Genomic DNA, 12,355 nt, shown 5'->3' with positions numbered 1-12,355 from the left:
TCTAACGATTGCTACTCTCCTTGCACGGATAAGCTCGAGATCAGTCTTGAACTTCTCTCACTTGTTTTCTGCTCTGCCACATCACATTTTTGAGGCATCGCCTGTATGTCTCGAGGCAGCTGACAAAGGCAAAGCTCGTGTATGCAATGTGCCTTCCTCAACGCCATCCCTGCCTCTCTTTCGGCATCTCATCAAATAAATTATTTCCGTTCTGTTCCAGATCTCAAAACGTATTCAGTCACTTTCCATTCCCACCCCCAGGTCATGCTGTGACTTCTCCCTAGACCTGAATTAAGGCACATCACATCCCCATTTACATCACCAGTGCCACCCTAAACCCGACCACAGCACCAAGATGGCTCTGGAACAGCCTAATCAAGCTGATATCGACTCGGTCGATGAGGATGATGTCTCATATAATAGCAGCAGGCAACACGCGGGAGAGATGAGCGACCCGGAGGACTTGAGTGATGACGAATCCAGCAATGAGCAGCCCGAAGCGCTCAAGAAAAAAGCCCTGCGGATTGCTGCTCAACAGAGTCTCGATGATTACAAAAGAGAACAGCTAAGGCAGGCAGCTGATAACGACAGCGACGCCAAGGCTGTACCAGGTGAAGGCAGAGCCCAGAAGGTAATAGATAGCCCACGAGAATACCAAGTGGAGCTTTTCGAGAGAGCAAAAGAGAAGAACACCATCGCTGTCCTGAGTACAGGATCCGGGAAGACGAACATCGCAGCACTTCTACTACGACACACCATCGAGCAAGAAATCAACGACCGCGACATCGGCAAGCCTCCACGAGTAGCCTTCTTTCTTGTCGACAAGGTCTCACTTGTGGCTCAACAGTCTGCCTTCTTACGGAGAAACCTGGACTACTCGGTGGGCGATGTGTCGGGCGAGCAGCTGGGAAACTCGGGCATGAAGCGAGACTATTGCCAAAATAGCCTCCTGACCAAGGAAGTCATCGTTTGTACTGCAGCCATTCTCCTCGACTGCCTTCATCATTCTTTTATCCAAATTGAACAGATCAATTTGCTGATCTTTGATGAGGCCCACCACGCCAAGAAGAATCATCCCTATTCAGTCATCATCAAGGACTTCTATGCAGATGCCGAGAAGCGCAATAGCCAGCGACCACGCATATTTGGAATGACTGCTTCTCCAATCGACGTGAAAAGGGGCGATATTCTGACTGGCGCTCTTGAGTTGGAAGGCCTGCTGCACAGCGAAATCGCAACTGTTGCGGATCCAGGGGCCTTTAGAGAACATCTGCAAAAGACGAACATTGAGAAAATCATCGAGTACAATCTTGCCCCAGCCCCGTTCGAGACGCCTCTTTGGTCAAAACTCAACGGCTTGATCGGGCACAACAATCATTTCAAGAAACTGTTCGACTTCGCCAAGTGGTGCACCCGAGAACTCGGTCCATGGTGTGCTGACCGGGTTTGGCATCTATGTTTCACTGGAGATGAGCTTCTCAAGGCTAAAGCCAGAACCGAGGCATATGTCATGAAGAGAGCTGCAGGCATGCGCAGTGACGATAAACTTGTCTCCCTGATTGATAGCGAGGTGCAAGCGGTGGAGCTGGCATATGACGCGGTACTAGCCCACACACAAAAGGAAGCGCAACCGTCGCACGACCTGGTATCGGACAAGATACAGTGTCTGATTATTATCCTGACCAAGCATTTCACGCCCAGGGCGGATAAATGCATTGTTTTTGTCGACAGGCGCCTTACTGCGGTTGTACTCAACGAATTCCTCGAGCAACCAGGAATGGGTTTGAAACATATCCAGCCAAAAATACTGGTAAGTCACGCCTACTCCGTTCTCCTGAGATCGATGCTAATGCAAACATTAGTTAGGAACTGGAACAGTAGAAGCTGGTGAGCAGCTCGGTATGTCACGTAAGGCGCAGGAGGCAGCAATCAGAGACTTCAGGTCTGTGCGGATCAACTGCCTTGTGGCTACCAACATTGCCGAGGAGGGCTTGGATATTCCAAACTGCAATATGGTCATTCGGTTTGATCTCTATAATACCATGATACAGTACATCCAATCCAAAGGAAGGGCTCGCATGGACAACTCGAGGTTTTTCCACATGATGGAGCGTGGCAACGGGGACCATGCCCAGAGGTATCTCAATATCAAAGTGAACGAGAAAGCCCTTGGCGAGCTGTCTGCCGTACTGCCGGAAGGCCGTAGGCTCGTGGGGAACGACTTCAACATGGACTATTACTTGAGGAAGGAGGTTAAGAAGTCCTACACAGACAAGGAAACGGGGGCGAAATTGACATTCAAGAGCAGCCTCGTTGTTCTGGCCGACTTCGTCTCTTCCTTGGAGAGCACGCCCGAAAGTCTCCTACATGCGGATTACGTGGTGAAGAGCGTTGGAAAGGAGTTTCAGTGCGAGGTTATCTTGCCCGGTCATGCGCCTATCAAGACTGCCATCGGCGACCGTGCCGCTTCTAAGCAAGTCGCAAAATGCTCTGCCGCATTTAATGCTTGCTATCGGCTGAGAAAGCAGGGGTTCCTCGACAAATGGCTGCAGAGTACTTTCAAGAAACAGTTACCGAAGATGAGGAACGCAAGACTTGCTCTCAGTTCCAAGAAGCGACACGAATATCCGATGAAGACAAAGCCGGAGATATGGTCACAGCGAGGGATCCCTACACAGCTGTACATTGCAGTTGTCCGGCTGACCGATCCACACTCGCTGGGCCGATCTTCCAGGCCCATGGCAATTCTAACACGAACAGAATTACCGCCTGTGGCTGATTTTCAGATCTTCTTCGGCAACGGCTGCAGTTCCGGGGTGCAGTGTGTGCCGCTTGGTAGTGCCATGACGGTGTCGTTGGATGACACGAACGCCCTGACCACCTTCACCTTGCGTGTTTTCCAGGACGTATTCAGCAAGCAATACAAGCACGAGCCCGAAAAGTTGCCGTATTACCTGGCGCCTCTGACCCAAAGTCATGAATTCGACGTTGAACACAATCTCGAGCATATTCGGACATTGATTGACTGGGGCTATCTTGAAACGCTCCAGGGTTACCAGGTGGAAGACCCAAATACCCCAACAGCCAACGATTATAGAAATTGTTTCGTGACTGATCCGCATGATGGTTCTAGAAAGTTCTACACATTTGGCTGTGCCGAGGGCATGAAGCCAAGCGATCAACAGCTTCCAGATGCGCCTAAAGGTTTGAGCAAGAACAGGGGCCGGAGACAGGCACCCAATGATATCTGGAACTACAGCATCAGTTTATGGTCTAGGTCCAGAGCCAACATCGAGCGCAATGATGAACTCGCCGTATTCGAGGCTGAGTATGTACCTCTGCGGCGTAATCTTCTCGACGAGTTCGAGAAACCATCGGACATGCAGAACCGTTGTTACATCTGTTTTCAGACCCTGGAGGTCTCGCCGGTAGGTCATAGACAATGAATGAGTGTGTGATTCAAGCAGAAAACTAACTGTACGAATATAGCTTCCTACTGATATCGTATCCATGGCGTACAACCTACCAGCTATCATTCACCGACTGGATTCCAATTTGGTGGCACTGGAAGCATGCGAGGCGCTAGGCCTCCAAGTCCGGCCCGATTTGGCTCTCGAGGCGATGACCAAAGACAGCGACAATACTGAGGAACATGCAGAGCAAAAGGTCAACTTTCAGCGAGGCATGGGGAACAACTATGAGCGACTGGAGTTGCTAGGTGACTCATTTCTCAAGATGAGCACCACGATAGCCCTCTTTGCACGAAAGGCGGACGCCAACGAGTTTCAGTATCACGTTGACCGTATGGTCATGATTTGCAACACGAATCTGTTCAATCATGCTCTTGAGTTGAAGCTCGAGGAATCTATCCGGTCCAAGTCCTTCAATAGGCGAATATGGTATCCTGACGGCCTTGAGCTGCTCAAGGGAAAGCAGAATGAGAGCATCATGGGGAGGAAGGGAGTGGGAAGGGGTATTCATGTCCTTGCTGACAAGACCATTGCCGATGTCTGCGAGGCCCTCATTGGCGCTGCATATCTGACAACTTACGACCAAGGGGACTTTGACATGGCCGTCAAAGCGGTGACAAAGTTCACGGGCAACGAGCAGCATACTATGGCTAAATTTGACGATTTCTTGGCAGGCTTCGTCGTACCGGAGTGGCAAAAGGCTAGCCCTACAGCTGTCCATGTCCATCTCGCGGGCCAAATCGAACAGCGCCTTGGCTACCGCTTCCAGTACCCTCGATTGCTTCGTTCCGCTTTTACACACCCATCATACAGTTATATGTACGAGAACATCCCTCACTACCAGCGCCTTGAGTTTCTCGGAGACGCGCTGTATGATATGGTCTGCGTTGATTACTTGTTCCATAGATTCACCAGCGCCGACCCGCAGTGGCTCACGGAACACAAGATGGCCATGGTATCGAACCAGTTCCTGGGATGTCTTTGCGTGTCGCTAGGCCTCAACAAGCATCTGATCTCGATGTCTGGCCCGATTCCCCAGCAAATAGCCGAGTATGTTGCGGCCATCACCGAGGCGCGGGAAGCTGCCGAAGAGGAGGCCATTGGTTCGGGGCTTGACCACGAGACATTCGCTCGTAACTACTGGGTGGACGTCAACCCGCCCCCCAAGTGCCTGCCCGACGTCCTCGAGGCCTACATCGGTGCCCTGTTTGTGGACAGCGGCTTCTGCTACGCCAAAGTGCAGGAGTTCTTCGAAAAGGAGGTGCGCCCCTATTTCGAGAACATGCACATCTACGACACGTACGCCAACAAGCAGCCCTCGACGGCCCTCGAGCACAAGGTGAAGCGCGACTTTGGCTGCGACGAGCTGCTCATGCTGCCGCTGCGGGGCGACGAGGACGAGGACGGCGGCCTCGGCGAGGCCGGGTTCGAGTTCGGCGTCACCATCCACAGCCGCGTTGTCACCACGGCCTCGGCGGCTAGTCTGCGCTATGCTAAAGTGGCCGCGGCGAAGAAAGCCATGGCTTGTCTTCAGGAGCTGGACCAGGCACAGTTCAAGAAGAAGTACTTCTGCAATTGCAAACGGAAGGAAGCTTCTGAGACGGCCTCGTCTACCACTGGCACTGCGGTTGCTTAACTTATCGGACGGTACGACAAGGGTTAGGTAAGACCTGATCACTGTCTACGAGTTATGTAACAAGACGATATAGTGAGCACCACCTAGCTAGCTGCACAAGAGTTAATGACTATTGACCCAGCTTTTCCTGCGTTAACCTTCCCTTGGCTGTTGCAGTGTGAGCTGGTGATTCCTCAAATGTTTTGCATACATAGCTTGCTACTCGCCTTCGAATGAATTTGCTGCCTTTGTCTCCTTTATGGTTACGTGCGTGGATTCCTATCACAGTAGCACTCGGTATCGAATCATAGGAAAGATAAGATGTACCAGGCAGGTAATAAAAGGCGTAATAGAGTATATGTGTTTCAATTGTAACTCATGCTACCACATATGAGAAGACTGAGTTGCCTCAGTTTTCTCCCGTTGGACAATCGCCCGGCACACTCCATCTCCTCCTCGATCTCCTAATTCCACACAACAACAGGACAAAGGGAATTGCTAACCGGAAACAAGAAAGACAACCTCGAGTCTTCGGGGCTTCGCTAAACCTCCCATCACAACTCTCGACATGTGTAAGTGAGGTGGGGTATTAATACTAAGAAATAGTCCCTTTCTTCGAACTCCGTGCTTGAAACTCCCGTAACACACATCGTGAGAGGGCTAAAAATAAAAACAAAATCCCGGACATAAAAGAAAAGGAGAAAGATAGAGAGACAAGGTCGTCCACCCCGACACACAACGGGACCATGATCGTGACACGTAAATGATCGCTCGCTCTTACATGCCCTCGAGAACCCGCAGACAGCTGTGGTCGAAGGCAAATGTAAAACCAAATAAGCAATGGGGTATTTGCAGGGCCAACTTTGCCCACCTTATTCCTTCAACTGGATTGTAGTAGTCGCCCTGATAGATTCCATCTATACCAAACGCCGAATTTTGTTTGAAATATGCCAAGTCGTAAGAAAAAAGTAGATGGTTTTTTCTTCTTTTTTTCTCTTTTCTTTTTTCTCTTCTCTTTTACTCGATGTCAGCATCCGAGTCATCATACAGGCCGGGCCGTGTAGAGTAAGCAACCTCCTTCCCTTTGCTGCTAAAGGAGTCATTCCTTCTTCTCACGGTGGCACCGCTCAAACGATTGGCCCTTTTGACTTCTCTCCGAAGCTTTGCAGCAGTCTCGTGAACCATCCTGTTCAGGTCCTCCTCTTCTTCAATCACGCCACTTGGGCTGCCAGTCCATCGTGTAGCTCGTGGCGGCTGTCGATTAGGCGTGTTGCCTCTGCTGAAGGGAATATCAAACGAAAGCTCGTCTTCCGTGTCTTCGTCATCCGACCCATAAACGTTATCATTGCCATCATTCAGGTCCGTATGATCATATGTGGGGGTTTGGAACCGCGAGTTATGGCCTTTGGACTCGGCCCACGATGTCGCAATGGGGCTGGTCGGGAGAGAGAGAAAGTCGCTGTCGTAGTCCGGTATGGTGGCACCAAAAGCCTGGTGCCCTCTAAGAGAGTATTTTGAGTTTTTTGACGAAATGGTAGGCCGTGGTTTCTCAAGACCAGCGGCTAAATCTAATGGGTTTGGTAGCCCTGGTAACTCGCCAGAAGCAAAGCCGTAGCCTGAAGGGTTGAAGATAAGGTCCTCCTCGCCCTCGCCCCTCGGTTGGCGTGGGGAGAAATCGTCGTCGTCGGATGAGAGTTCGTCATCGATATTGAAATTAGGGCGGGGCTCTGTGTTGTGATTAAACCCGAATTGGGGGGTCAAAGGAGAAAGTGCTGCTATAGATGGCTGACTGTAGTTTTCGGAAGCAGTATGATAAGCAGCTGAGCCGAATGTCTCACGGCTCGAATTTGCGCCTTTTGCATAGGGCATAAGATCAACAGACGTATTGGCTGTGTGACGAGAGTGGGGTCGGAATGGGTTAGAGCTCAAGCTCGACAGGGTGGCCGTGGTTGAGTCCATCGAACAATGGCGTATACTGCTGGTACGTTCTGGGATGGACTCTTCAATATCTAATCTTCTTGCGCCTCGGCCCGAGGATGACGCAAGACTGCGTGTCCGGTCTTTGCCATGCAGACTGTAGCTGTCATTACTGCTGTGGTGCCTGTGATATGGATCTAGGCCTATAGTCAAAGGGGTTAGTACAAATACCACGACGCAGTGGAAGCGGCGGCATGAAAACAAGAAAAAACACTGACAAGGTGAACGCATGGCCTGCAACTGCGCAGAGGCGTGCGAGGTGGTGTCATGGAGATCAGAGGTACTTCCCAAGTCGCATTTTGAACGGCCGGGCTCCAATATAGGACTTCGGGGTCCAGGATGTAGTATGTCTGGTGGGTTCCGTTGCAGAGGCGACTGCATGCTGTGTATGCTGATCCTCTTGGACGGTGATTGCCCAGAAATTGATATAATGTTATGTGAGGCCGTGTCCCGCCCCGAGGAATGCATCGATTTCGGCCGACTTCCGTCGATCACCAGAGGGTAAACGACACTAACCCGCCGTGCAACGCCGAAATCCGCTTCATCGCTGTTGGTCTCGGAAAGTACAAATGAGTCTCTGTGATTTTTCACCAACACCGATCGACGGTTGCTACCGTATGACTTGATAGACTTCTCATCAGCGACTGGCACAGAAGCCATGTGTTTACCTCTATCTTGGAGTGCCAACGGGAAGCTGTCTTCGTCTTGATCTCGTGTATACTGCTTTGATGCTGCCGAGCTAGACCGGGATCTGGTGTCAGGAGAGGACGATATAACATAGCCTGGCATAGACTTTCTTCGTGACGCCTTAGTTTTGTTCGACTCCTCCTTCTTCTTTGTCTTCGAGCTGCGATACTCTGGAGGGATGGAGGGTATCACAGAGGACGTCCTCTCCGGGAAGGAGGCTGTATTGGTTTTACTTGAAGTAAGGGACCTGGTACGCAGAGTGGCGCCAATAGAATGCCGCTTTTTTGCACGAGATCGCATGTCTGCGCCCATATCGGATCCGTTGGTGTCTGATGATGGGGGCAGAGGAGCTGTTCTCGACGGTTCCCCGTAGAAGGCGCGTATTGCGGGAGAGTCCAGGTTGAAACCATTCTCCCTGATATTTCGATCGGCGACGTCTTCCCCATATATCTTACCTCCGGCAGCCTGGACTCTCTGATGGAAGTTGATAGGATTGATGGTCGACTGCGCATCCAGTAAATCAACGAATCCCCTAGTCATGCCAGAATCTCCACTGCGAATGGAAGCTGATCGTTCGTGGAACACTGGCGGTGGCTTGGTAAAGATGAGCTCTTTAGATGACTCCTTGGGCGGGAGCTTTGGACGGTCTTCTTCGGGGCTCTTTGAGGGGAGCCTGTATGGGGGACCCTGAACCGGTGACTCGAGAGTTCTAGCAGAGGGCTCAATTCGAAAAGAGCCGGATAACCCTCTGAAGGAATCTAGTCTTCCGCGGGACTCCCGGCTAGGTGCAGTCCGTGGCCGTTCGCCATCTTCGTCTCGAATTCTGGGCACAATTGGGGATGGGGCGAAGCTTTCCACAAACGGCTCTCCCCCTTTGACGAATGAACGCTGCGTCTTTTGCAAACTCTCTAGAATGTTGGGTCCGTTTCCGGCTACCGGGTAGGCACCTACACTCTGTTAGCGTCCGGAGACCAGAAACACCGACATACAACCAAGAAGACCCAGGCACCGACATACCTCGTATAGGCGGAAGGGCGGCCACCGTCGCATTGTAGGGTTGAGCCTTGAGCAAGGCGAGGTCTCTCTGATCTTGCGAGGCCTTCCTCGACAAGAAGCTGAATAAGCCCATATTCACAATCCAATCGAAGCATCCATATGTGTGTTGGCTCTCGAGTAGTTAGTGGGGCGTGGCAGTGAAGTGATGGACGGTCTCCCAGTCCAGGCTTTCTCAAGATCCGAGGTATTCAGACATGGAGTCTACCAATACCCTCATGTGGAAGGAGAGGGACGAAAGTATCGCAGCAGCGGACGACGACGAGTCCGCGTTCACGTACGTACGTCAGGGGATAAGGGAGAAAAGAAGAGATGACGGAGGGGGCAAGACAAGGCGGGACAGAGAAATGGAAAAAAGAGAGGGAACTGGGTAGGGATTCATTCAAATGCGCACTTGGGGAGCGCCTATCAACAGTCGTCGTGACGGCGATCCGGCAGCTAGTTAAGCTGAAGGTAAAAAAGGCAGTAGCGTCGTTACCCAGATAGATGGTGTACCTAATGTCCAAGGACCCCCTGGTACCCTGCGTTTACAGTAACATAATAGATCACTTATGTACCTAATGTAGGTACCCTACGGAAGACGACGCCAGAGTGGTAGTGACGGGGTGTTTGCGAAACAAACGAATCACGGGGAATGATTCAAACGCGCATTGGGGGTGGGCTGTCTGCTTACAGGAAAACCCATAGGTCTGGGTCCCGGCAGCATGATGGGACTTGGACTTAGCGTCAGTGCCGGTTCATTACTACTAGTCGACAACAACCAAGATCGATCAATATATTGTACAATTTTCATAGCGACCTCTAGTGTGACTGGGACTGTGCTGCTCTGCTTTTCTAGCTTCTTCTTCTCTGCCTAAACATGATTTATCTCCATGGGGGCGGTCTTTTTCTTCTTTCGTTGTTGGATCGAGTAGGGGTAGGGGGTGGCCCTGCCCCCTGTCCCCTGGCGGCCCCTGCTTCCTCCCACGTCCCCTGGGCGTGCCGCCGTCGGGACACAAGGGGTCTGGCATCCTGCTTAGTGTTTTCCATCCGATACAAGAGAACAAGAGTGATAGTAGTACATGATGGGATGAGATGTAGTCGTACGTACAGAGGCGTCTGCTCGCCTAAGTGCTAGTTGACTGAGTTCAGCAAACGTTTCTATTTCAGCCCAACCTCATCCGACCTCTGCCCTCTGGGAAAACCTTGATCGGACGGCTGGCTGCTTACATGTCGCTAGAGATATCTTGCGGGTGCAAGCCATTCAGCCAACATAGCCCCTCGCATCCTCGGGTGACCTTGGCCATAATTTGCCATCTCACGCGACGGTCAATGGGTTGGACGTAGAGGGGGCAAGCATTAAATTGAGTGTTTTTTCCTTGTCTACTTTTCGAATTGTTATTCTGGGTGGAAGGACGGACGTGATGGGCAGGTTCCGTTACCCCAAGACCAGAACAGGAACCCAACTTGGACTTGGACTCGGCTGAATTGATTAGAATGGGTGGGAAGCCTTTTCCTTTTTCTCCTGATATCAAAGAGAGCTCAGCCTACTGCTCAGCCACTGCAGGTGTCCCAGAAGCAAAAAAACATGTTTCGTTTTATGCGACTATCTACCAATAATGCTCAAGAGTTCTGAAGTGCCCGTTGAAGATCCGTATTGGAAAAGCAAGTGCGCACTCTATTGTACATTGGTTGGATTGGCTAGAAACGTCAGCGATCGATCAGAGACAAGGATGCTTGATCTCCGATGGCGACCCAGATTTCTGCTTCTTAGGTACCCCTCTTATCACTTAATATGACGGGGTTACTTTCAATTATTGTACCAGTAAAAATGTCACCTTAGGTAATATACGAATCTCTGAAAACCCATTTTGCCCATTTGATTGTGGCATCAGCATGAGTATGTAAGTAGTGGTTTATTCTCGTGTGGAGGGGAGAGGCAGACTTACTGCTTGGCCACGACTCGTAAAGGGTTTCCAAATCATCAATAGAATATCGTGTACGGCCGGTCCCGCCATCGCTGCGACTCAACTAACAACGGGTAGGCACGCACGTAGCTACCAAAGAACACCGAACTCTGGAACACATCGAACACGACGAGCGGCCATCCAGTCGCAAGTTTCAACCATCAAGATCCAACGACTCAGGTACGTATCGGCCGAATATCCCCTGAACTAATCGTCTTAGCGACCGTCTACTCGGGATTTGCAATTAAGTATGGCACCGGCTCGAGTCTACATGACATGCTACCGACCGGCAAAATCAATCCAAATCTAAATGATGCACCTGCCGTTCTTGCTCATCTATCAATCTCTGTCTGAAATTGACGGGACAGCAGTTGGTGGGACCTAGAGGTTGGGACGGGACCCGCGAGTTAGTAGAGTTTAATTATGAGATGTGATGATCTGCATCAACTCCCAAAGATGACACAAGTGTCGAATCTATTCACGGCTCTGCTCTGGGCGGGCGAGCTTCTTTCCTCACTCGTTATTGCCATCCTTGCAGCAACAGAGTTGATGGTGGTCCCCCTTGCTCCGTCTATCCTTGCCCTGCTTCTCTGAAGGCAAGTTTCGGCGTCGCATTGCATACCTTTCAACCTGGCCGCAAGGGAGTCAGTCACTGGCTCCCTGGGTGACACTGACCTTCTGTTCGTGCAATGTTACACGATCGGGCCCGGCATAAAAAGTAGGCCCGTCACAACCGGGAGGCTCTTCTCTTTGTTTTGTTTTGATTCTGCGTTTTCCTCGCTTCATTGATATCGTATCGTGGAAGAAATTACGGCAAAAATGTAGGATACCAGATTAAGCGAATAGCGCCGCATCGGGTGTGGGCACTAAGTATCACATCATCGCCGTAGCCTCTACACGTACTCCGTACCTGGTGGAAATACTTGTCTAGTGGACGGCTACGTAGATCAACAATGGAGTGGTTCTGAGAGGACGCCTTCTGGGGTCCCTGACCAGAACCTGACATGGGCAGCAAAAAGTTGAGGGTTCCACGTGGAATGTTTCTGCGGATCATTCATGTCAATTTTAGCGTTTGCATCGGATCTGCCATGTGGCTGGGGGATTCCCAATTTTAGTACAACAGGCGCAATCTCGTTTTCCTCAGCCTATTGAATTAAAGTACTACCAGTAGTGGTCTTGTTGGAAATAAAGAGCGAGAGACGGGAGCGTTATACAATTGATTGATCACGCACTGAGGTAGCAGGCCGAGAGTACCTTTCCAGTTCGTGAGTACCTTCTGCAATTGCCAACCATAGATGCTCTGAGACGACGCCCCGTAAACGCTCTCGGACACCCACTTGTTTGATTTGTTTATCCTCACATATGACAACGAAGCGGACTGCCGTGGTCAAAGCTACTGGTCAAAGGGCAGAAAGTAACCTCCGTCCCAGGGGCCAAAGCACTGTGACTTGTGACATGTCCGTTATTCATTTCCCGCATCATTGCATGGCTGGATTTGAGTTATACCGGAGCGACCATGCTTCACTTTGGTTGTGAGCACTCTTCGGAGACACGCATTTTTATTGGGGAAATGCCGTCGGGTTGCTGCCGATAACATCATCCAACGT

The 12,355-nt window shown here is 50.9% G+C and overlaps 2 protein-coding genes across 2 annotated transcripts; one reads left to right on the top strand and one right to left on the bottom strand.

Moving 5' to 3' along the window:
- Positions 1 to 355: 355 nt before the first annotated feature.
- On the top strand, positions 356 to 5,106 carry PG985_004212 (dicer-like protein 1 protein; the record flags this gene model as incomplete). Its single annotated transcript, XM_066823981.1, has 3 exons — positions 356 to 1,810; positions 1,863 to 3,428; positions 3,490 to 5,106. 3 exons carry the CDS (start codon positions 356 to 358, stop codon positions 5,104 to 5,106), a joined length of 4,638 nt encoding a protein of 1,545 aa, XP_066687141.1.
- Positions 5,107 to 6,102: 996 nt separating this feature from the next.
- On the bottom strand, positions 6,103 to 8,878 carry PG985_004211 (uncharacterized protein; the record flags this gene model as incomplete). The annotated part of the gene is made up of 4 exons (XM_066823980.1): positions 6,103 to 7,205; positions 7,281 to 7,437; positions 7,579 to 8,696; positions 8,767 to 8,878. 4 exons carry the CDS (start codon positions 8,876 to 8,878, stop codon positions 6,103 to 6,105), a joined length of 2,490 nt encoding a protein of 829 aa, XP_066687140.1.
- Positions 8,879 to 12,355: the final 3,477 nt, after the last annotated feature.

The sequence above is a fragment of the Apiospora marii genome (assembly GCF_038362585.1).
Source record: "Apiospora marii strain CBS 49790 chromosome Unknown utg000003l_segment0_segment0, whole genome shotgun sequence".
NCBI classification, from domain to species: Eukaryota; Fungi; Ascomycota; class Sordariomycetes; order Amphisphaeriales; family Apiosporaceae; genus Apiospora; species Apiospora marii.
The sequence above is the reverse complement of the archived record's forward strand: the minus strand, read 5'-3'. Positions and strand labels throughout refer to the sequence as shown.